The following is a 22,294-nucleotide window of genomic DNA, read 5'->3' on the forward strand; positions in this document are numbered from 1 at the left end:
CTCCCCCCTCTCATGCTCGCTCTATCTCATTCTCTCTCTCAAATAAATAAATAAAATCTTTAAAAAAAAAAAAAAAAAGAACTTCAGTTAAAGATGTCCTTCCAGGTAGGAAGTGTTAGCAGGGAGATCTCAGAATTCTCCATGCCTAAACGCTCCTGGCTGATTTGAAGAAAATCTTAAATGGACAGACGGCGAAGGGGAGAGTAATATAGTCCCTGGACATCTGGTGGCATCTGCAGCATAGACTTAAGAACACAGACTCTGAAACCAGACTGAACGGGTATGAATCCCACTCTGTCACTTATTAGTTGGAGCAAATTATTTAACTCCTCTGTGACTCAGTTTTCTTATCTATAAAATAGGAATACTAGCATTTACCTTATAGGAATAGTCTGAAGATTGAAAGTTAGTACATTCAGAGTGCTTGGAATAGTGCCAGGCACAAAGTAAGTGTTAAATAAATGTTAGCTCTTACTGTCCACAAACAAGTCCATCTTTTCAATCATAATTTTGGAGGCTTTTTGTGGGATAGTTATATAGTTAAATCACTTTTTGCTGGTGGTTCTCATCTAGGATGATTTTGCCCATTAGGGGACACTTGGCAAAAACTGGAGACATTTTTGGTTGTCACAACTGGGGGGAGGAGGTGTGGCTAGAGGGTAGCAACTAGTAGATAGAGGCCAGGGATGCTGTTAAACATTCTACAATGCACAGGACAAGCCACCACCACAAAGATTACCCAGCCCTAAATGGGCCAAGGTTGAAACCTTTATTTATGCTGTCTGGTGTGAGATTAATCTGTGGATCTTCATCATGGTGAGAGCCCAAATTATGGTGGTATGCTGGTAAATATTTTACAACTGGTTCCACCCTCACCTCCAACAAAGCCCTGATTTGCAAAAATTTGCCAATTTCTGTGGTGTAAAAATTCCTACTGTGACCCATTTCAAGTACCAACTTTATGTCACTTAATGTAGAATTAGGAAGAGATAATGTACCAAAATATTATGGTTCCTGGCCACACAGGGGATGAAGTTCCAGGTTGTCCAATGTATTTTTTTTTAATATTTTATTTGAGACAGCACAAGAGGGAGAGAGAGAGAGAGAAAGAGAGAGAGAGGGCATGCACAAGCAGGGGGGAGGGGCAGAGGGAGAAGCAGACTCCCCACTGAGCAAGGAGCTCAGGACTCCATCCTAGGACCCTGGGATTGTGACCTGAGTCAAAGGCAGACGCTTAACTGACAGCCATCCAGGCACCCTGTCCAATGAGTTCTTAAAAATGCCTTTCTCATCTGTCTGTATCTCCTCTTAGCTTCTTTATGGTGCACAGGGAAAATGATACATTCGTTGTTACTATTCTCATCTTCCTGTTTAGTGTTTATCTACAGGTGGATTATTACATTTGAAAGTTGAGCATGGGGATGAATAACTTAATCCTGGGTGCTACTGACAGTCTTAATTTGACAAGTATAGACATGGGGAAAAAATGAGGAAAATAGGGTGTGGAGGAATAAAACAAAGGGAAAGGCTGGGGATCAGTGGAGAGGGAAAAGAAAAATTTGATGTACTGTGCAAGAATTAATAGTGTCCACTGACAAAAATGTTCATTATTAAGACAATGAAGTAACACAGAACAATATACAATGTTAAAAAATAGTTACACTGACAACCTTCCCTGACACATGTCCCCCAACACTGTATTCCCTCTCTTGACTAGTGGCATCATTAACTACCATCAAGCAAGAAACCTGGGCATGACCTCTAACTTCTCACCACCTGCCCACCCCACTTACAACTAACTGGTCATGAGGTCCTATCAATTCTCCCATTATTTGCCTCTTGGGCTCTCAACTTCATTTAGGCCCTAATCATTTGTGGCTGGGGCTATTAAGTAGTTTCCTAATGGCTCTGCCTAGGATTCTAATTCTCCTCTACAGAATGATTTTTCTGAGTGTAATGGTTAACAGCATAGACTCTGAAGCCGGACTGCCCAAGGTTCCAATCCAATTACTTCCTAGCTGTGTGATCACGGAAGTTCTTTTGTTAGATCTTTCATCTGTAAAACAGGGCTGAAACTAGTATCACCTCATAAGGCTGCTGTGGGGTTTAAATGAAGTGTTATATAGGAAGTACTCAGAACCATGCTCTGAGTCACTATGTTTTTTTTAAAGATTTTATTTATTTATTTGAGACAGAGAGAATGAGATACAGAGAGCATGAGAGGGAGGAGCGTCAGAGGGAGAAGCAGACTCCCCGCCGAGCAGGGAGCCCGATGTGGGACTCGATCCCGGGACTCCAGGATCATGACCTGAGCCGAAGGCAGTCGCTCAACCAACTGAGCCACCCAGGCGCCCCCTGAGTCACTATGTTTAAGATTGTTTCTCTCCAGTTTATAATCCTTCAGTGGTTCCCTGTCTAGAAAGCTACCATATCCCACTTATTAGCCAGGCAAACTCCTGCTTAACCATTAGGCCTTGGCTCAAGGGTCTATTTCTCACAAGGCCTTGGGCTACTCATTAGGCATGGGTTTTCTTCTTCCTTTGGGCCTTCACCTTGAATCATTCACTGCACTCAGCACACTAGTGCAATAATCTATTTACAAGGTTATCCTCCTTAGGGAAAGTGGGAAGTGAGCTACTTGAAGGCAGGGAGAGTGGCTTTTTTTTTTTTTTTTTTAAATCTCCAGGACTAAGCAGTGTGCCTAACACAGAGTAGACAATTAGAAGCAGTGAATAGTATTAAGTATATATGGATATAAGAAAGGACTGGGAAGGGGGGAAAAGTCACTTGCTTTGCTGTGCTGATTGGATGAGGGGAATTTTAGCCCCTGTTTTTTATTTTATGTGGTTTCTGTAATACAAAGTTAAAGATGGCTTCCATGTATCCATATAACCAATTGCCCTTCTTCCCCCTGGTTAAAAGAATAGACTGGACTAAAAAATGGACTACTACGTAGTAATAAAAAATATTAAATCATGATGAGTTTCAAAAACTTCTACTAAATAAGTGACACACACACACACACACACAAGAATAGACTGGAGTGAGCCCGCTTGAGTTAAAATGCGGGTTCACCACATAAGGCAAGTTGTTTAACCTCTAGGGCTGCTTCTCATCTGCAAAGTAAGGATGACAGCAGCACCTACCTAACAGGGCTGATAGAATTAAACACCCACGTGCTCAGTAAGTGTGGGCTAAAGTAGTCATTTCTTTTTTTTTTTTTTTAAGATTTTTATTTATTTATTTGAGACAGAGAGAATGAGAGAGAGAGAGCACATGAGAGGGGGGAGGGTCAGAGGGAGGAGCAGACTCCCTGCCGAGCAGGGAGCCCGATGCGGGACTCGATCCAGGGACTCCAGGATCATGACCTGAGCCGAAGGCAGCCGCTTAACCGACTGAGCCACCCAGGCGCCCTAAACTAGTCATTTCTACAACAGTTCTCTCCAGGACTTGGGAGCCCTTCCGTCCATTACCACTTTTGCCCTGTGCTATCCCACTTGCTTGCTGTAGGCCACACCTCTCACCTGGGGCCCGCACCTCCTCCTGATCCCTGAATTCAGAATAATTTTAATAATCACACACATGCATTCTTGAAAATCAGGAGATTAAATGGGCAAAAAAGGGAAAAATTAACTCACTGGGAGTCTCACCATACAGTTAACCTCTGATTACATTTTGGTATATACGTTTTAGATTTTTTTAATGCAAATACATGCATATTCGTATTTTTCTTAGCAAAAACGAGCTCCTGTTATACAAACGGTTGAACCCACCCGTTTACTTTAAAACCCATCCTCAAGCCACCGGCCCTGCCCCAGCCCGACCGTTTCCCCCACTTCCCTCCCCCAAGTCGGGCCTTGACTCTGAAGCCCGGCCTTCCCCGGGCCCGGTTCCGGCCCCGGTTCCGGCCCCGGTTCCGGCCCCACCTGCCAGGCCCCGGGCCCCGCCCCCGCCGCGGCCGGTTTCCATCCCCGGCCCCGCACCCCGCGCTCGCCGCCACCGGGGGCCCGTCGCTCGCGGCTCCTCCAAGCCACCCGTTTCCGGTGGGGCCAGGCGTCTCCGCGGCGGCCAGATGCAGGCGGAGCGAGGAGCTCGGGGCGGCCGCGGCCGCCGGCCCGGCCGTGAGCGGCCCGGCGGAGACCGCGAGCGGGCGGGAGCCGCAGGGGCAGTGGCGAGAGGCGGCGGCGGCGGGGACAGTGGCGGCCGCCGGGGTCGCGGCCGGGGCTTCCGAGGCGGCCGCGGCGGCCGAGGAGGAGGCGCCCCGCGAGGCGGCCGCCGGGAGCCAGGAGGCCGGGGCGCCGGGGCCAGAGCGCCGGTAAGAGGCGCGGCCGGTGGGGTCGGGGTGTGAGCGCCTGGGAGCGGGGCTGAGAGGGGCGGGCCGCGAGGCAAGGGGGCGCGCGCGAGCCGGGCGGCGGCGGCTCCCGCGCCTGCGCGGGACGAGCGGAGGGCGGCGGGGGCGCGCGCCGGAGTGCACGTGGCGCTTCTAGGGGTGAACCCCCCACCTCCCCGGCTACCTCCACCCGGAGCTGGGGTGGGAGTGGCGGCTGTCGGGGGCCCGCCGCCTGCCGGAGGGGTTGAGACCGGAATAGCTAAGAAACCAGGGACCGAGGCTGTGTGTCCGGGCTGCAAGGCTAGCGCACCGCTTGAATTCGGGTGGGGTGTCCGTGTGATTGACCCTTATGGGGTGGGGGTGTGGCCAGGGCTTGGTCTGGAGGAGCTGAGACTTGGGCAGCCTCACAGTACCGGCAGGCATACCTGTTATTAGGAGGGAAGGGATTTTTTGGGGGGGGGTGGGGGTGGGGGTTGTGTTCACTGTGCAAGGCCTAGCACATGATAGGATAATAAAGGTTTACTGAATGAGAGCATGCCCGCGTGGACTGGACTCCATAGTATTTCGGGGCGGGATCAGATGCACCGTTCTCTTTCAATAGCATAGTTCTCTTTTATTATATATGTATAGGAATCAGGAGTCACTGCCCTTCGTTTTTAAAAATTTTCAGTCTGGAAGTAGATGTTTCAGCAGTCAGGTATGAGTTTTAATAGCAATGTGATCGACCTCATTCACACATTCATAGAAGGACACTTCCTACAGCTCGAGTAGGGAATGATAGGCAAACTCTTACTCGATTGATTTCAGCTAAAGGGGTTTCAGTACAGTCTCTTTATGCTGTTCTGTTATTTTAAAATGTGTACTACAAAACTCATCTATTTGAATTCTCGCGTTCATAGATTAAAAAAAATTTTGGTTGAGGCAAAATTTCCTGTTACTGAAATGTTTGGAGTATCTTGAGCTCATAGTAGGTAAGGTGTCCCTAAAGATAGTAATTTTATACAGAAATACAATTACTTGAAACAAAATTAGAAAACTTAAAATTAACTGTAACATATTTAACCTGGTTAGGATTACGGTAGGTAATAAGTAAAATCTGATTGTGTTGTGAAGAAATTCTTAGTTTCAGTTTAGCAGGAATGATGGAAACTCAGATCAATCTAGTGCACACTATGTAACACATAATCCTTATAACAACTTTATACAATTGACTCTTGAACAAGATGGGTTTGCAGGCCCACTTATATGGGGATTTTTTTTTTTTTTTGGTTACTGTTAATGTATTTTCTCTTCATGATTTTCTTAATGTTTTCTCTAGCTTACTTTATTGTAAGAATACAGTATCTAATACATGTAACATACAAAATATGTCTTAATCGACTGTTATTGGTAAGGTTTCCGGTCAACAGGTTATTAGTTGTTAAGTTTTTAGGGAATCAACAGTTACACATAGATTTTTCCATGGCACCCCTATCCTGGGAGGTATGCAAGGCTCAATTGTATATGTTGCATATATGTGTATATATAACTTGATTACAACTTTACTTCTTAAACAACTTAAGGTTATTTAAACTTTATAACAACATCATTTTATATCTATTTTATATATAAAATTTTCATTTTTTAAAAAATTATGTTCAATTAGCCAACACACTCATCATTAGTTTTTGATGTGGAGTTCAACGATTCATTAGTTGCATATAACACCAAGTGCTCATCACAACACGTGCCCTCCTTAATACCCATCACCTGGTTACCCCATCCCGCCAACTCCCATCCCTTCTGTAACCCTCATTTTGTTTCCCGGAGTCCAGAGTCTTTTGTGGTTTGTCTCAGTTAATTGACTTGCCTAAGCTTTTATAACTAGTGTCAGAGCCGGGGTTTATACCAAGCTGCTTTTGACTCAACTCTGTTTTATCGCTTACATTTTTGTGAACCAGTCACCACTTTACTGAGAACAAGGTAGACACTCTGGCTTCATGGATCATGTTTTAATAGTAATTGTAGTAATCGTACCTTTGGTACTGACTGAAGCGTCCGGCACATAGGCCTTTAATAGCAAGTGTCATTAACTTCTTGAATTGAGTGAATGAAGGTGCTTCTATCTTACTCATCTCTGTGGAACTCAATTGACCAAAACGGTGGTGTAGCGTGTAGAAAGTAAATAATATGTTTTTTGATATGCTGATATTGTAACCAATTCTGTTAACACTTAGGCTTTTATCCCTTTTTGGGATAGCCTTAAAAAAAAAAATCCCATCTTATATTTTCTTTTGGGATTTTTTTCACTTCCCAGTTTCATGGTTCAGTGTGTTAGCGTGTGTGAATGTGTGGCCCAGCGCTTGGGTCATCACAGAGAGCTGCGGCCACCAGCGCTTCCACCTGTTATCCCTGCCCTCCTCTTGTCAGTCCAAGCTGCACGAAGAGACGTTGGAAGGATTACTCCTTCATTTTGGTCTGGTTTGTGACCTCTGAGTTCCTTCCACTTCTTAGATTCTGAAGTACCAGTCATCTTTAGACCTGCTAAGAATACCATTCTTGGTGCCTAACGATTAAGTGGGACAAGACTGATTGCCCTGCCTGAGGCCTCCTTGTTCTCGTGTTCCATGTTGCATTTGTGTCCCAAATGGTGAGTAATTGAAATGATCAGAAAGAAAACAATTCATAATAGAGGTTTAGCCAAGTAAAGACCAGTTAGTTACCTAACTCCAGAATTTAATACTATTTACGCCTTTTGCTTTCTACTTTGGATCACTATACACATGTGGTTGATACATGGAAATCAAGACAAAATAAAACTCAACAACTTCGAGACAAGTCGTACTCCAGGGGAACTTTGCTGAGCACATTGTGTCTGCTAGTCTCTTGCACTTAAATCATTCCCTCTGTAGATGGCATGAACCCTAAGTTTATGGAGTTTGGGTAAGCATATCATAAGGCTAATTATCTTCATTGAATATCCACTAGAAGCCTGGTATTGCCCTGGATGTAGTCATTAACTTAAAAAAAAAATGCTAGGATTTGTTAGTATTAAATTTTTCTTTTTGATGAGCTACTACAGAGAGGGCGTCAAGGCCTAATGGCAGTCCTTGGAATGTTTTTTTCTTTTTTCCTCCTCCTAGTACCTCACATTTATTGAGCACTTAGCATGAGGTGAGAAAACTGAGGCACAGATAACTCACAGTTAGGAGAGGTTAAGTAACTTATCCATTATCACGCAACCAGAAAATGGCAGAACCTGGATTCAACCCAGGCATTTTGATTCCAGAACTGTTTTTTCAGCTACTTCCCTAAACCACCTCTGGAGTGATTTGAGATTTGAAAAGGGATGTGTGGCAGACTGTTGTGTGATCCTTTCACACACTTTTGTTTTCCTGATGTCCCCAAATGGTAATAAGGATTTGAAGTAGTACTGATACCATATTCAGTTATTGTGGATGAGAGCAGATCTTTGCTTTCTTGCTCCACGTTTATACGTTTATACGGCAGCTGCTTTTAGTAAGAACTTGGAGGTATTTTTTTTTTCCCCGACCAAAGTTTTGCTTTGCAAACAATAATATAAATCCTTTGCCTGAATAATAATTAATCCTAGATGCCCTTGACATTTTCATTGCTCTATTTCAGTAAAAGGGAAATCTCTAACTTTGATGGTCAAGCTTACTGTGAATCTGGAAGAGGAAAAGATGTCTGACCAAAGTTGCTGGCAGGTTTCTAAAGCACTTGCTCCTTCATGGTTGCTGAAAGGAGTCCCCCTCGCTGTGTCAGCCAGACAGAGATTGAGGACCTACTAAAGTTCACACTTGACAGCCTCTAGGCTGTATTTCCCCCTTTTCAGAAAGCCTGAAGTAAATTTGGTTAGCAACTGAACATGCTCAAGTGTCCTAAAAGAAAATTGCTTTAAGATTAGCTCTTGGTAAAGGGCGCCTGGCTGGCTCAATCGGTAGAGCATGTGGTTCTCGATCTTGGGGTTGTAAATTTGAGTCCCAGATTGGGTGTAGAGATGACTTAAAAATAAAGTCTTTAAAAGAAGAAAAAAAGGATTAGTTCTTGGTAATCCATGGAATTGGCCCTTTACCCTGCGGCTGCAGACCACTCCTCAAAAACTATTTTGGCATCTTTATCCTTGCTAATGTATACTGTTTTGAGGTCTGCTTTTCTCACTGACCATTATATCACTTACATATTTCCATTATTGATACATTTTGCTAGTATTCTTAAAATTTTTTTGATAAATTATGTATGACTTGTACATAAAATTGAACATAAAATTTCCAGCATATTGTATACTTGACATTTTAATTAATTAAGTGCATAGTGACTTTTTAAAAAGATTTTATTTATTTATTTCAGAGAGAGAGAGACCATGAGTGGGGAGGAGAGGGAGAAGCAGACTCCCCACTGAGCAGGGAGCCCAATGCAGGGCTCGATCCCAGGACCCTGGGATCATGGCCTGAGCTGAAGGCAGACCCTTAACCGACTGAGCCACCCAGGTGCCCCTATATTTGACATTCTAAATAGAACTGTCACATCATTCTTATACCTGGATGGAGTCTAAATACTACAGTGATTTGATACTCACCATCATCCATTTAAGAATCACATTAATAAGCTCTTCTGCAGTGAGAAAATTTATATTATTTCTTCTTTTTATTTCATGTTTTAATTCCACATCTTCTGTAGAATTTTATCCAATGTAACATATTTTCAAACCTGAAAACTTTTTAGCAATCACTTCTGCTTCCTGGTAACAAATTTTGATTTTTTTTTTTTTTTATATCTTGTAACCTTAGGGCTTGGGTGTAAAATTTTTTTCTTTTTGGTTGAATTAAGATTACATTGATTAATATACAATTTATTTTAATTAGCAATTGTTACACATAAAGGTAAAATTTTATTGTGAATGGATCTCATTTTCCCTAATGAATTTATGTAGGTATCCATGGATGAATATTGCACATTCCTGAATGAGATAGGATTCAGAATCAATTCTCTTCCTAATTTTTATTTTTATAGGTGTAAGGACTGAGAAACATTAGTAGATGGTAATGGTTGGAGTTTCATCATATGTGTTACTCAATTCTGTGAATACCTTTCTAATTATATACCAAAATCATTATTATAAAATTTTTTTTTAATCTGTCAGCTGACAACCGGATTAGGTCCTCCTTCAATTTTGTTGAAAGCAAAGAATTGGAAACTTCGTGCCTCGCAAAAGGACTTGTTACTCGGTCTTTAGAGTTACACTTTCTCAACATCTACACCTATATTAAAAAAATTATCCCTTTGCTTGCTCAGGGAATGCACCACAGTCAGAGTGAGAATGGCGGAGAAGGGGTTGCCGGTCCTCAAGTACTTTCTAGGACGGCTTTTGGGAAAGAGTTTGGACATTGATTGAGTAACTGAGACTTAAGAATCCTTGCTCATATATTTTTTGAGAAATCTTCATGAATCCCCAGCTATATGTATACTCCATTTTGGGCCTGTTGACTAAGATCACATTACTTACTTTTTTTTTTTTTAAGGAAGATAGTTTATTACATGTATTTACCCAGAGAGTTGGTTTTGTTTTATTTATTTATTTATTTTTTGGTGTGGGGGCTATGCACCACTTGCAGAATATGGTTTCTGATTGTTGTCATTCTTAACAGTGTCACCATTTTTGTTTTAACTGATGCTAGGATGAGAATTGGCAAGCTCATAATTTAAGACTACCAGGTCTGTTTCCTGGGGAATTAGTTACTAAGCCTGTTTTTTCTAGGAAAAGTAGTAATTATTTTCCATAGTACTTGGCAAGTGAGCTTTAGAGAGGCTGTATAGATTATTTGGTCCTACCCACAATACAGCATGTTTTTGTTTTGTTTTACTTTTTTTTTTTTTTTTAAGTAAATTCTACCTGCAACATGTGGCTTGAACTCACAACCCTAAAATCTGCTGACGGAGCCAGCCAGATACCCCTCTAGACTTTTTTTTTTAAAGTAGGCTCCATGCGCAGTGTAGAGCCCACCACGGGGCTCAAACTCATGACTGTGAGATCAAGACCTGAGCCGAGATCAAGAGTTGGACACTTAAACTGACTGAGCCACCCAGGCACCCCCCTCTAGACTTTTATAAAAAAGAAATTAAGTGGTTGAAAATGTGTTTTCTATTCAGATGTTACTGTTTCCTGATGCACTTTGAAATATCAAAGGGAGAAATAAAGACCATACTGACACATAATTATTTCTCTTTTATAGGAATGATTGATGAGCTTGTTGGGACATTGGATTCATTCATTTTGAAATTTCATTTTCTTTCATTAGAAGCCATTTGTGTATGTGTGAGTACGTGCGTGTGTGTTTGTTGAGGTACCAAGAGCAAATGGTTTAATACTGTTAATTTTTTTTTCTTTTGGATGGAAATAATCAACAATTTTGTTGGTTTGAAAATTTTCTATAAAGGTGTCATGGGGCAGTGCATAGGTAATTGATATAGATAATATTTCACTTTTGAAAGAAACAGGGTTGCTGGTGGGGAGGTGGGGGGGGATGGGGTAACTGGGTGATGGACCTAAAGGAGGGCAGTTGTAATGAGCACTGGGTGTTATACGCAAGTGAGAAATTATTGAACACTACATCTGAAACTAATGATGTACTATGTTGGCTAATTGAATTTAAATAAAAAATTAAAAGAAAACATTTCACTTTTGAATGGGTGCCAAAGGACATTGACAAGAAACACAAATCGATGTGCTTAATTTTATCCTGATGTTGCTAGGATACTATTTTAGAATTTGACCAACCAATTTGTCCATCAGCCTTAAATTGTTCAAAAGACAATTTCTGTAAAAACAGCACTCCCAGGGATACTGTTCCCTACCATCCATGTCATGTCATTGATATGGGCAAACAGCAGGGAAATTAAAAAATATGTAGGAGATTGATAGAATGAAATCCCTGTTGTATATACTTAATCCTCCCTTTGTGTCCTCTTGCTATTAAGGACTGAAACAAATATGTCTGATCAGTACTTCTCTCTCTCTTTTTTTTTAAAGATTTATTTATTTGAGAGACATGGAGAGAGCGTGAGCATGGGGAGGAGCAGAGGAGCAGACTCCCTGCTGAGCAGGGAGGATCGGATGCAGGGCGCTATCCCATGACCCTGGGATCTGAAGGCAGATGCTTTAACCAACTGACCCATCCAGGCACCCTTCAATACTTCCTTAGTACCAAGTCAAACCTGTGTTGAGGGATAGCAAACATTAAAAAAAATTTTTTTTTAAGATTTTATTACTTATTTGAGAAAGAGAGAGGGATAGAGCACAAGCAGGGGGAGCAGCAGAGAGAGAGGGAGAAGCAGGCTCCCTGCCGAGCAGGGACCCTGGGATCATGACCTGAGCCGAAGGCAGACGCTTAACCGACTGAGCCACCCAGGCGCCCAGGGATAGCAAAAATTTTAATATTAACCTAAGCAAAGCATAATTGAGATGACAGAACTGTTACCAAAAATTCATATATATTCTTGGGTTATCAGTACTGTGATTCCTTCCTTTCTGTATTTAGCAGGGGGGAGGTTACTAGTGTTGAGAGATTTTGTTAATGCATGTGTATTCTGTGAAATAATTAGTTACCCTATTTAGGTTTCTATAATCGCTGGCTTGAAAAGATCATTAACAGCTACATTTGGGGAAAATTTAAAGTATTTAGTGAGTATTCATTCTCAAAGTCTAATTAATGCAGTGTGGGTTTCATTTAAATAGTGGATTTGGAATCTGTGGTTCTATTGTTGATCGAAAGGTCATATCCCAGGAGCTGGCTTCATGATATTAAGGACTGAGATTCTTCCCCCTCATTTTTTCCTTTCACTACAAGGCTGATAATAAAATAACATGTCTTTGATATTTGGGCTAATTAAAGCCTAGTCTTACTGAAAAAGGCTCAATCCCTGTTGCAGATACATAAACTTCAAGTCCTTCCAAAGAAGTTACGAGTTTTCTGGGAGCAAAGCTTGATGACAAATGAATCTTTTTTGAAAGACAAAGTTGGCTTCCTATTTTCCCTTATTAATCTTCACATCAGGGGCACCTGGGTAGCTCAGTTGGTTAAGCGACTGCCTTTGTCTCAGGAGTCCTGGGATCGAGTCCCACATCAGGCTCCCGGCTTGGTGGGGAGCCTGCTTCTCCCTCTGACCCTCTCCCCTCTCATGCTGTTTCTCACTTTCTCTCTCAAATAAATAAATAATAAAAGTCTTTAAAAAAAAATCTTCACATCATTTCCAAGTTGTGTTTTGGTTTGTTGCTTCTTTACTATGCCAGTATGAATTTGTAGAACAATTCCTGTTTTTTTTTAAAGATTTTTTTTTAAAGATTTATTTATTTATTTATTTGACTGAGAGAGCACAAGCAGAGGGAGAGAGGGGGGAAGCAGGCTTCCCGCTGAGCAAGGAGCCTGATGTGGGACTCCATCCCAGGATCCTGGGATCATGACCCGGGCCGAAGGCAGCCACTTAACCGACTGAGCCACCCAGGCATCTCGAACAATTCCTGTTTTTAAAAAAATATTTTTCTCCTCTTAACAGCCAAGAGAATCATTGAATTAAGAGGTGACCAGGAAATGTTATTTTAAGAGCACGTATTTTATGTTCACTGAAAGGAGAAATAAAGTAGACAAGTTGATTTTTCATTTTACAAAATGGAAATAGACCTAAAAGAGATGATTTTTACAGAGTTGGTGGGGAGGGGGGCTCAGGTTTGTGCCTCATCTCTTTTCCAGTTGACTTCCTGGCAGGCAGGGAGGGGAGAACAAAGTGCTGTTAAAGCTTGAGGATTAGTGTCCACTCTGGTGGGTGGCACCACAGTGATTTCATGCAGAATGGGACCTCTGGAAATATTAGAGTTGAAGAATTACAGAGAATAATTATTATTTCAAGGTACTCCTTGGATTGTTGTAAATCTTTGGTTAATTTAAATTGTTACACACATCATTTTATGAAGATGTTAGCACCTAATTTATACTTTATATTTTTTACTATATTCTGGGTGACATTCACTTATATGTGCTTGATGCATATTACATCATGATCTTCATTATGTAATTTCTTCAGTTCCAGACTTATCTCAAGTATGACCTCTCTCAACATGCCTTCCTCGGTTGTGAAAATTAATCTGTTGGGGAGCCTGGGTGGCTCAGTTGGTTAAGTGTCTGATTCTTGATTTTGGCTCGGGTCATGATCTCAAGGTTGTAGGATTGAGCCCTGCATTGGGTGTGGAGCCTGCTTGGGATTCTCTCTCTCCCTCCTCTGCCCCCCGACAAAATAATTAGTCTGTTTCCTTTCCTTCCCTTTTGTATCAGTGATACAAGTATCTCCTAAATCAAAAAGTTTGACCTATTCTGTTTAATGACAGAAAAATACCAAGAAGAAAATAAAAATTACCTATAAAATTACCATCCAGAAATGATCACTGTTAACATTTTGATGTACATTTTCTCCCATATAAAACTGGAAAGATACTGTGATAAGACTTTTAAGGGAAAAAAGAGAATACTGTGCTTATGTAAAAATTATGATACCTGCATGTATTAGGACCCTAAAAGGATATAAATACATATCAAACTATTAACTGTGTTTGGAATGGGGAAAATATAGGGATTATGTGGAACTTTACCTTTTTTTAATTCAAATTTTTAAACATGTATGATCAAACAAATATGTTCTACTTTGAAAAGAAGATTATACACATGTACTTTGATTATTAAATAAGGTGAGACAAGCAGGCAAGATGATGCATAAGGACTATTATATATGATGTATATGTAAATAATAGGGTGATAGGATTGTGTGCTGTCATGCACTGTGGTAAGTACAAACAAGTTTTGTGGGGAAAGATGATCACTTTACTTTAGATAGGCTTGATACCTGTCTCTCTCTCCTCCCATTTCTGTCTCTCTACATATACATGCACTATTCAGCACAAGGCTTGAACTCTTGACCCAGAGCTCAAGACCTGAGCTGAGATTGAGAGTCAGACACTTACCTGACTGAGCCACCCAGGCACCCCTTAAAGATTTTTTTAATCTTGAAGAGTAAATAGTTGACATAATGCCCCTTTACTCCTAAACACTTCAGTGCATATTTCCTAAAAGCAAGGAAATTTCATACAATCATAGCACAATGATTGCAATTAGGAAATTAACATTGATAGAATACTATTATCTAACTTTATTGAGATTTTGCCAGTTGACTCATTAATGTCCTTTATCAGGCTTTGGATCTTGAGGCAGTGACCTATAGATGGGGGACAATTAGAGATTATTCACTATGGCAGTTACCATGGCATCGTATCTCATCTATTTCTGTTACGTTACTGTATCTGAGTTCTCAACAGCCTGTTTCCTGACTTTTGTTTTCCTCCAGCCTCTAGATTTCTCATCAATTTTAGGAGCTACTTTAGAATTAGGAAATTCCTTTAGTAAACTCCTTTTCTGCTTAAATTAGCCAGAATTCTGTAGTTTGTAATCCATATTCTACTGTTATATTTTTCACACTTCCCATTTTTCAAGATCTTATTCCTCCTTTATTTTATTTTATTTTTTAAAAGATTTTATTTATATGAGAGAGAGAGAGCACATGAGAGGGGGGAGGGTCAGAGGGAGAAGCAGACTCCCCGCTGAGCAGGGAGCCCGATGTGGGACTTGATCCTGGGACTCCAGGATCATGACCTGAGCCAAAGGCAGTCGCTTAACCAACTGAGCCACCCAGCACCCTATTCCTCCTTTATTGAACCCTCAGTTCAAATGCCACCTTTCTCTGTGAAGCTTCTGGTTTTCCTCAATTAGCAGTGTTACTTCAGAAACATATAGCACTTACTTTCATCCCTCATTTTATTACAGTTAATTATTTACTTCTTGTATGTCTGTTTCATTAATTTTAAGCTACCTGAGGGCCTGTACATGACACAGCATTAGGATTTTCAGAAAGAGTTCCATAAGCGTTTGTTGAATGACTAATAGCATTGAGAAGGTAATTTGGAAGGTAAATGGTGCAAGCTAGAGCGAGTGTGTTTTTAGGCAGTGTCATTTTGGGAGTTCAGGACAGGAGAACCCTTTATGTTTCATTTGTGTTTGTTACACTATTTGAAGTACTCTTCTTTTAATGGTTGAAAGCTCAGTAGCTAAAAAGAGATTGCTCACCCAAGGGCCAGATTTATATACAAACATTAATTCACATTGGATTTTATATTCTCCTAGTTCTAAGTCTATTAAACTTTATAATTCAGTGCAAACAACAGATATTTTAAAACAGGAATTATAGTATCCAGAGATTTTTTTTTTTTTTAAGTAATCTCTACACCCAGTGTGGCACTTGAACTCTTGGCCTTGAGTTCAAGAGTTACACGCTCTATTGACTGAGCCAGGCACCTTGAGAGATCTTTTATCTAGAGAACCCCTTTTCACTATTTTGTTCTCTTTTTATCTGGTTATACTCAATTTGTTATATATATTAATCAAGCTTTATTCTTACCTTGTCTATACGTCAGATTCCTTGCCACTTTTACCTTTGCCATTTTTTGGGGTCAGTTATTAAATATTTTTAAAGCTGATTATATAATTCTGTATTTTTTATTATGATATTTGAAATGGCAGATTCTGTAAGAAATTTTAGTGTTTATTTTATGTTTTTTTTCCTTAAACTGTTAGTGATGAATTGGCAAGAGAACATACTTATTAAATTTAAACTATAATTTATTCATAAAAATGTGCTGTGTTTATTTTATGTGGAAAATAATGGGATTAGAGAAATCTTTTTTTAACCTAGCAGGGAAGAATGAAAGCACACCAGCATTAACGTTCCTTTATGCTGTAAAGTTAGGTCAGGACCTAACCCAGGCCCGAGCATTCTTGTGGCTCAAATTTTGTTTTCTTATGATTTTCTTATAATTTTTAAATTGTTACACACATCATTCTAGGTAAAAGATACTAGCATCATAGCAACACTTTTAAAACCCTGGGGGAACATAGACAAGTATCCAGTATTTAGAGACATTTACATTTTTAGCATAATGGTAAAATTTTAGGGTCATAACAGTAACGATACAAAGGCCCTTCATTTTGATGATGGCTAACTGTATTCAGTTTGTGGCAACCAGTTCTCTTTTCTGGAATATTTTGGCCTGAATTTTTAAATTATTATTATTAATTGTGTTTCTTTTGATAAATGGAAATTGTGGGTTTTTTGTTTTAACGAGATGGTGGAAACATAAATTAGATTGCTTACAAATATTTAAAAATCCATGTTAATTTTCTTGTGGATAAACTTCATAAGGAAAGTACATTATAGGAAGAGCCTTTTAACTACTGGGTATTTACCCCAAAGATACAAAAGTAGGGATCTGAAAGGGTATGTGCACCCCGACGTTTATAGCAGCAATGTCCACAATAGCCAAACTGTGGTAAGAGCCAAGATGTCCATCGACAGATGAATGGATAAAGAAGATGTGGTATATATATACAATGGAATATTATGCAGCCATCAAAAGGAATGAGATCTTGCCATTTGCAACGACGTGGATGGAACTGGAGGGTATTATGTTGAGCGAAATAAGTCAAACAGAGAAAGACATGTATCATATGATCTCACTGATATGAGGAATTCTTAATCACAGGAAACAAACTGAGGGTTGCTGGACTGGGGGGTGGGGTGAGAGGGATGGGGTGACTGGGTGATGGACACTGGGGAGGGTATGTGCTCTGTGAATTGTGCAAGACTGTTGAATCTCAGATCTGTACCTCTGAAACAAATAATGCAATATATGTTAAGGAAAAAAAAAAGAAGAAGAAGAAGGTAGTGGGAGGGGAAGAATGAAGCGGGGGAAATCGGAGGGGTAGACGAACCATGAGAGACGATGGACTCTGAAAAACAAACTGAGGGTTCTAGAGGGGAGAGGGGTGAGAGGATGGGTTAGCTTGGTGGTGTGTATTGAGGAGGGCACATTCTGCATGGAGCACTGGGTGTTATGCACAAACAATGAATCATGGAACACTACATCTAAAACTAATGATGTATGGGGATTAACATAAGAATTAAAAAAAAAAAAAAGAAAGAGCCTTTAAAACTATGTGGGGTTTTTGTTGTTGTCGTTTTTAAGATTTATTTATTTATTTTAGAGAGAGACAAAGAGTGCTGGAGCGGGGGCGGGGGGGCAGAGGGAGCGGGAGAGAGGATCTCAAGCAGACTCCCCACTGAGCAAGGAGCCTGATGCCAGGCTCCATTTCATGACCCTGAGATCATGACCTGAGCTGAAACCAAGGGGGTGTGTGCTTAACTGAAGGTGTCACCCAGGTGCCCCTAAAACTATGTGTTTTTAAAAAAGTGTTGATCATATTCAGTATTGGCTAATACTTTTCTTTTGATGGAAATTGATACAACCTATAAATGAGGCAATTTGACATCAAAATTTAGCCTGTGGCCCCGAAGTTCTGTATTATTTTGTATTCTGTATTATTCTGTATTATTTTGCAGGTATGTCTGAACAAGTTAGCAAATATAAGTGGACGATTATTCATTGCAACATTAAGGAAAAGCTGGAAACAATTTCTAAATAAATTATGGTGTGTCTGTGGAGGAATGCCCAAGTCTGGGGTAGATATGTAAAATGCCCTATATTGAGGGGAGCAGTTACTTAAGGAAAGTCAGTGTGGTATCTTTCCATTTGTGTAAAAAGAAGATATTCATCCATATGCAGAGACTATTTCTAGAAGGCTCTAGGGGAAACATACGTAGTGGTTACCTTTGTGGAATGAGACTAGGAGATAAGGAAGATGAGGGAACTTTTCCTTTTTTCTTTATATCTTTCTGAACTACTTTAATTTTTATTTTGTTACCATGAGCATGCATTACTCATAGGAGAAAGGAAATAAAAAAATATAAAATTTAAATGAACCAAAACTGCTTCTTCAGAGTAGGCCCTAAAAGAAATCCTTAGGTTTAAATGATTATCAGAATCTCTCTGTGAAAGAGGTAGGCAGTATTAAATGTAGTTTTACAGGTGAAGAAATAGTAATTGGGTAGAGTCAGGCCTTTTTAAGGATACAGCCAAGTAATTGGTAGTGGGATTAATATTTGAACTTGAGGTTTCTGACTTCTAGGAGGAGATTTAACATTTTGTTGTGAGTGATCAAAATAATGAATTCTGAATTTTTTTCCTCCTAGAACAATTAAGTACTTTTCGTGTTTTCCCATCAAACATAAATATCTTTCTTTTTAATATAGCAATTGGTTAGGCTATATTGAATTGTAGTTCATCCTTTTGATTTACTGACTTAAGCTTTTCTAGTTTATTCAATATATATCTCATTACTCTTTGAGATAGCAGAAGGTGGAGTGGTTAAATATGGAGATGGAAATTTAAGGTTTTCTACCAAATGACTTAGAAATTGGGATTTCTCACAGAGAACAAATTGATAGCTGCCTGAGGAAAGGGGCAAGGGGAAGGGGCAAAATGGGGAAGGGGAGTGGGAGGTGCAGGCTTCCAGTTATGAAATGAATAAGTCATGGGGATGAAAGGTACTGAATGGGGAATATGATATTGTAATAACATTGTATGGTGACAGGTGGTAGCTACACTTGGTGGGGAGCACAGCCTAATATATAGACTTGTTGAATTACTATGTTGTACACCTGAAATTAATGTAACGCTGGGTGTCAACTATACTTCAATTAGAAAAAGAAATTGAGGTTTCTGCCCAGTATCCTAAAGTCTAGGCATGTGGCTTCACCACACTGCACTCCCCAAGCTGTTAAAATCATACTCCCATTCCCAAATTCTAGTTCCTTAAACATAAGAGGTTCCTGGGCGCCTGGGTGGCTCAGATGGTTAAGCGTCTGCCTTCGGCTTAGGTCATGATCTCAGGGTCCTGGCATCGAGTCCCGCATCGGGCTCCCTGCTCCTTGGGAGCCTGCTTCTCCCTCTGCCTTTCTCTCTCGCTCTGTCTCTCATGAGTAAAAAACAAACAAACAAAAAAAACCATAAGAGGTTCCTAGTGGGCTGCTGTGATATGTGATATTAAAAAGACTGGGAAAGTTTTGCATCCATTTGCCTTCTCAATTTTTTGGTTTCTTCTTTTTCTTTTTTCTAAAGTTGGGACCTCTATAGCCAACAAGTATTAATTCATTCTCATTCCCTCTCTGTCTCACTTATAAAATATTTAAAGATTTTTATTTATTTATTTATTTATTTATTTGAGAGAGAGAGAATGAGAGAGAGAAAGCACATGAGAGGGGGGAGGGTCAGAGGGAGAAGCAGACTCCCTGCCGAGCAGGGAGCCCGATGCGGGACTGGAGCCCGATGCGGGACTCGATCCCAGGACTCCAGGATCATGACCTGAGTCGAAGGCAGTGGCTTAACCAACTGAGCCACCCAGGCGCCCTCACTTATAAAATATTTAAATGTGAAAAGTCTTTAAGAGATTGCTTGATTTTAGAGTGCGATCATTCTAGTTATAATCAATTAAATCATCCTGTAGATGAAAACAAAAATAAGTGTTAGCTTCACAGTGCTCTGTAAGGACCCCTTCTGGAAATACAGATTGCTTAGAAGTGACCGAAATGCTGATGCCTCATTCCTCTTTGCAAAAAGTTGTGATTAAAGGATTTTTAACCATCAGAAGTGAATGGTAGAGGTGGCACCTGGGTGGCTCAGTCGTTAAGCGTCTGCCTTCAGCTCAGGTCATGATCCCAGGGTCCTGGGATCGAGCCCCGCATTGAGCTCCCTGCTCCGCGGGAAGCCTGCTTCTCCCTCTCCCACTCCCCCTGCTTGTGTTCCCTCTCTCGCTGTGTCTCTCTCTGTCAAATAAATAAAATCTTTAAAAAGAAAAAAAAGAAGTGATGGTAGAGTTAAAAGCAAAGTGTAAGTGCTTTTTGGCTTAATCAAATAAAGGACAATCAAGCCATCTGTTGAATGAAGGCTGAACTAGACGTATTAATTCCAAGGCCAGCTTCCAAACAATGAAAAGAAAATTTCTGGGCCATGCCGAGGCCTCAGGTGCAGGCGGCCGAAATGAAACCAGCAAGCAAATCACAGTTTTACCCGTGAACAGCAGGTGGGGTAAGCAGTCCAGCATTTTTCCAACGGGAGTAACACTCATTCCCTGCTTTAGTCATTACACAGATGACCGTGTTCAGACCTTTGTCGAGCCGATCAAAACCACACAACAGCAGCAAAATCTTGGTAGTGATTATAATTCTTTACTTTTCAATTTTGATGGCCTTCTAGATTGTTGATATTACTTCAAACCAGCCTGGAAACTCTGATACACACTCCTCATTCTCTTTCGCGCCTCTCCTCCCCTTGTTCTGTTGGAATAGTACAGGCTTAGCCACAGAGAGAAGAGTAGCAATCAGAGAAACAAGTTCCAGAAGGACACCTTTTGATGATGGGGTTTCTTATCTTTTAGAGGCGTAGTCGTTATCTCTGACCATCACTGTGTATTTCATAGTCCAGTGTAATTCAGGCAAGGATAATTAGCAAACCTGTGAGTTTAATATGCTGTTCAATATTTTATCCTTGACATAGGTATTTCTAGATGATGTTGACTGAAACTGACTTGTATAAACTCCAGATCTAGTTATGTATGACCGTATTTGTGAAATTTCAATATAGTTTCATTTGTTACTGAGCATTAATGGCTTAGAGTCAAGAGAGAACTGTACGGAATAAATATTGCGGAATAAATACACTTTGGGAGTTCTTTTATTTTGGGTTATTAGCCTCTTTTGTATATTGACTTTTGTTTACACTATTTTCTTAATTTTTTGGATTGTAGAAACTGAGTTTATAGTGCAATTTATGTATGTAGAGACAGGTCAGTGCCATAGCCATCTGTACGTCCCTGCTTCTGAAGCTAGTCTGTCTTTAAATACACATTTATTATAAAAGAACAAATTGAAAAGGTATCTTTCTTTTTTAGTGCAGGAGCTGACTGAATACATTGTATAAACACAGACAGTTGGCCAGTGTCCCTCTCTATATCTACAGAATACTAATATATTAACGAACATATAAGTTGTATATTAATATGCTATTTGGAAGCTCTTTATGTTCCCAGCTTTTCCTTTTTATTTATGGTAATTTATATGACTTGATAGTTTTCTTGAATGAATATTCTCTGGGCAAGATAGCTTTCCTTTTTTGTTTTTTGACCTAGATAGAGATCACTCATGGTGTTACGGACTGCATGTTTATTTATTTATTTATTTATTTATTTATTTATTTGAGAGAGAGAATGAGAGACAGAGAGCACGAGAGGGAAGAGGGTCAGAGGGAGAAGCAGACCCCCCGCCGAGCAGGGAGCCCGATGCGGGACTCGATCCCGGGACTCCAGGATCATGACCTGAGCCGAAGGCAGTCACTTAACCAACTGAGCCACCCAGGCGCCCACGGACTGCATGTTTGTGTCCTCCCCCCATCCCCAAGTTCATATATTGAAGCCTTAACCCCCCAGGTGACAGTATTTGGAGATAGGGCCCGTGGGGAGGTGATAAAGGTTAAATGAGGTCATGGGGGTGGGGCCCTTAGCTGATAGAGTTGGTGCCCTTCTTAGGAAGAGAAAGACCAGAGCTCGCTCGCTCTCTCCTCAACTGTGTGAAGGATACAGCGGGAAGGTGGCTGTGTACAAGCCAGAAGCAGTCCTCACTACACACTGAATCTGCTGGCACCTTGATCTTGGACATTCCAGCCTCCAGAATTGTGAGCAATACATTTCTGTTGCTTAAGCCCCCCATCTGTGGTATTTTGCTGTGGCAGCATGAGGTGACTAAGACGGAGAGCTAACTCTGTAACCATAAATAAATTGTTTTGTTTTGTTTTTTTTTACAGTGGTTAATGTGGAGATTTCAGATGAAGTAAAATAAGAAACTGACAGGAATTTTAATGTGAAGGCCACCTATTACTGAAAAGAATAGCCCAGCCTGGTTTTTGCTGTAGCTTACGTA

At 40.6% G+C, this 22,294-nt stretch overlaps 1 protein-coding gene across 1 annotated transcript in view; it reads left to right on the plus strand.

Annotated features, from left to right (window-relative positions):
- The first annotated feature begins 3,948 nt into the window (after positions 1-3,948).
- Positions 3,949-22,294, plus strand: part of AVEN (apoptosis and caspase activation inhibitor) — a 181,616-nt gene continuing 163,270 nt past the window's right edge. Inside the window, exon 1 of the mRNA XM_034994887.1 lies at positions 3,949-4,315. Within this exon, the coding sequence (XP_034850778.1) occupies positions 4,073-4,315 (243 nt within the window). The 5' untranslated portion in view covers positions 3,949-4,072. The remainder of the gene's footprint in view (positions 4,316-22,294) is intronic.

This window comes from Mirounga leonina, unplaced genomic scaffold (genome assembly GCF_011800145.1).
Source record: "Mirounga leonina isolate KUSES-001 unplaced genomic scaffold, KU_Mleo_1.0 Mir_91, whole genome shotgun sequence".
Taxonomy (NCBI): domain Eukaryota; kingdom Metazoa; phylum Chordata; class Mammalia; order Carnivora; family Phocidae; genus Mirounga; species Mirounga leonina.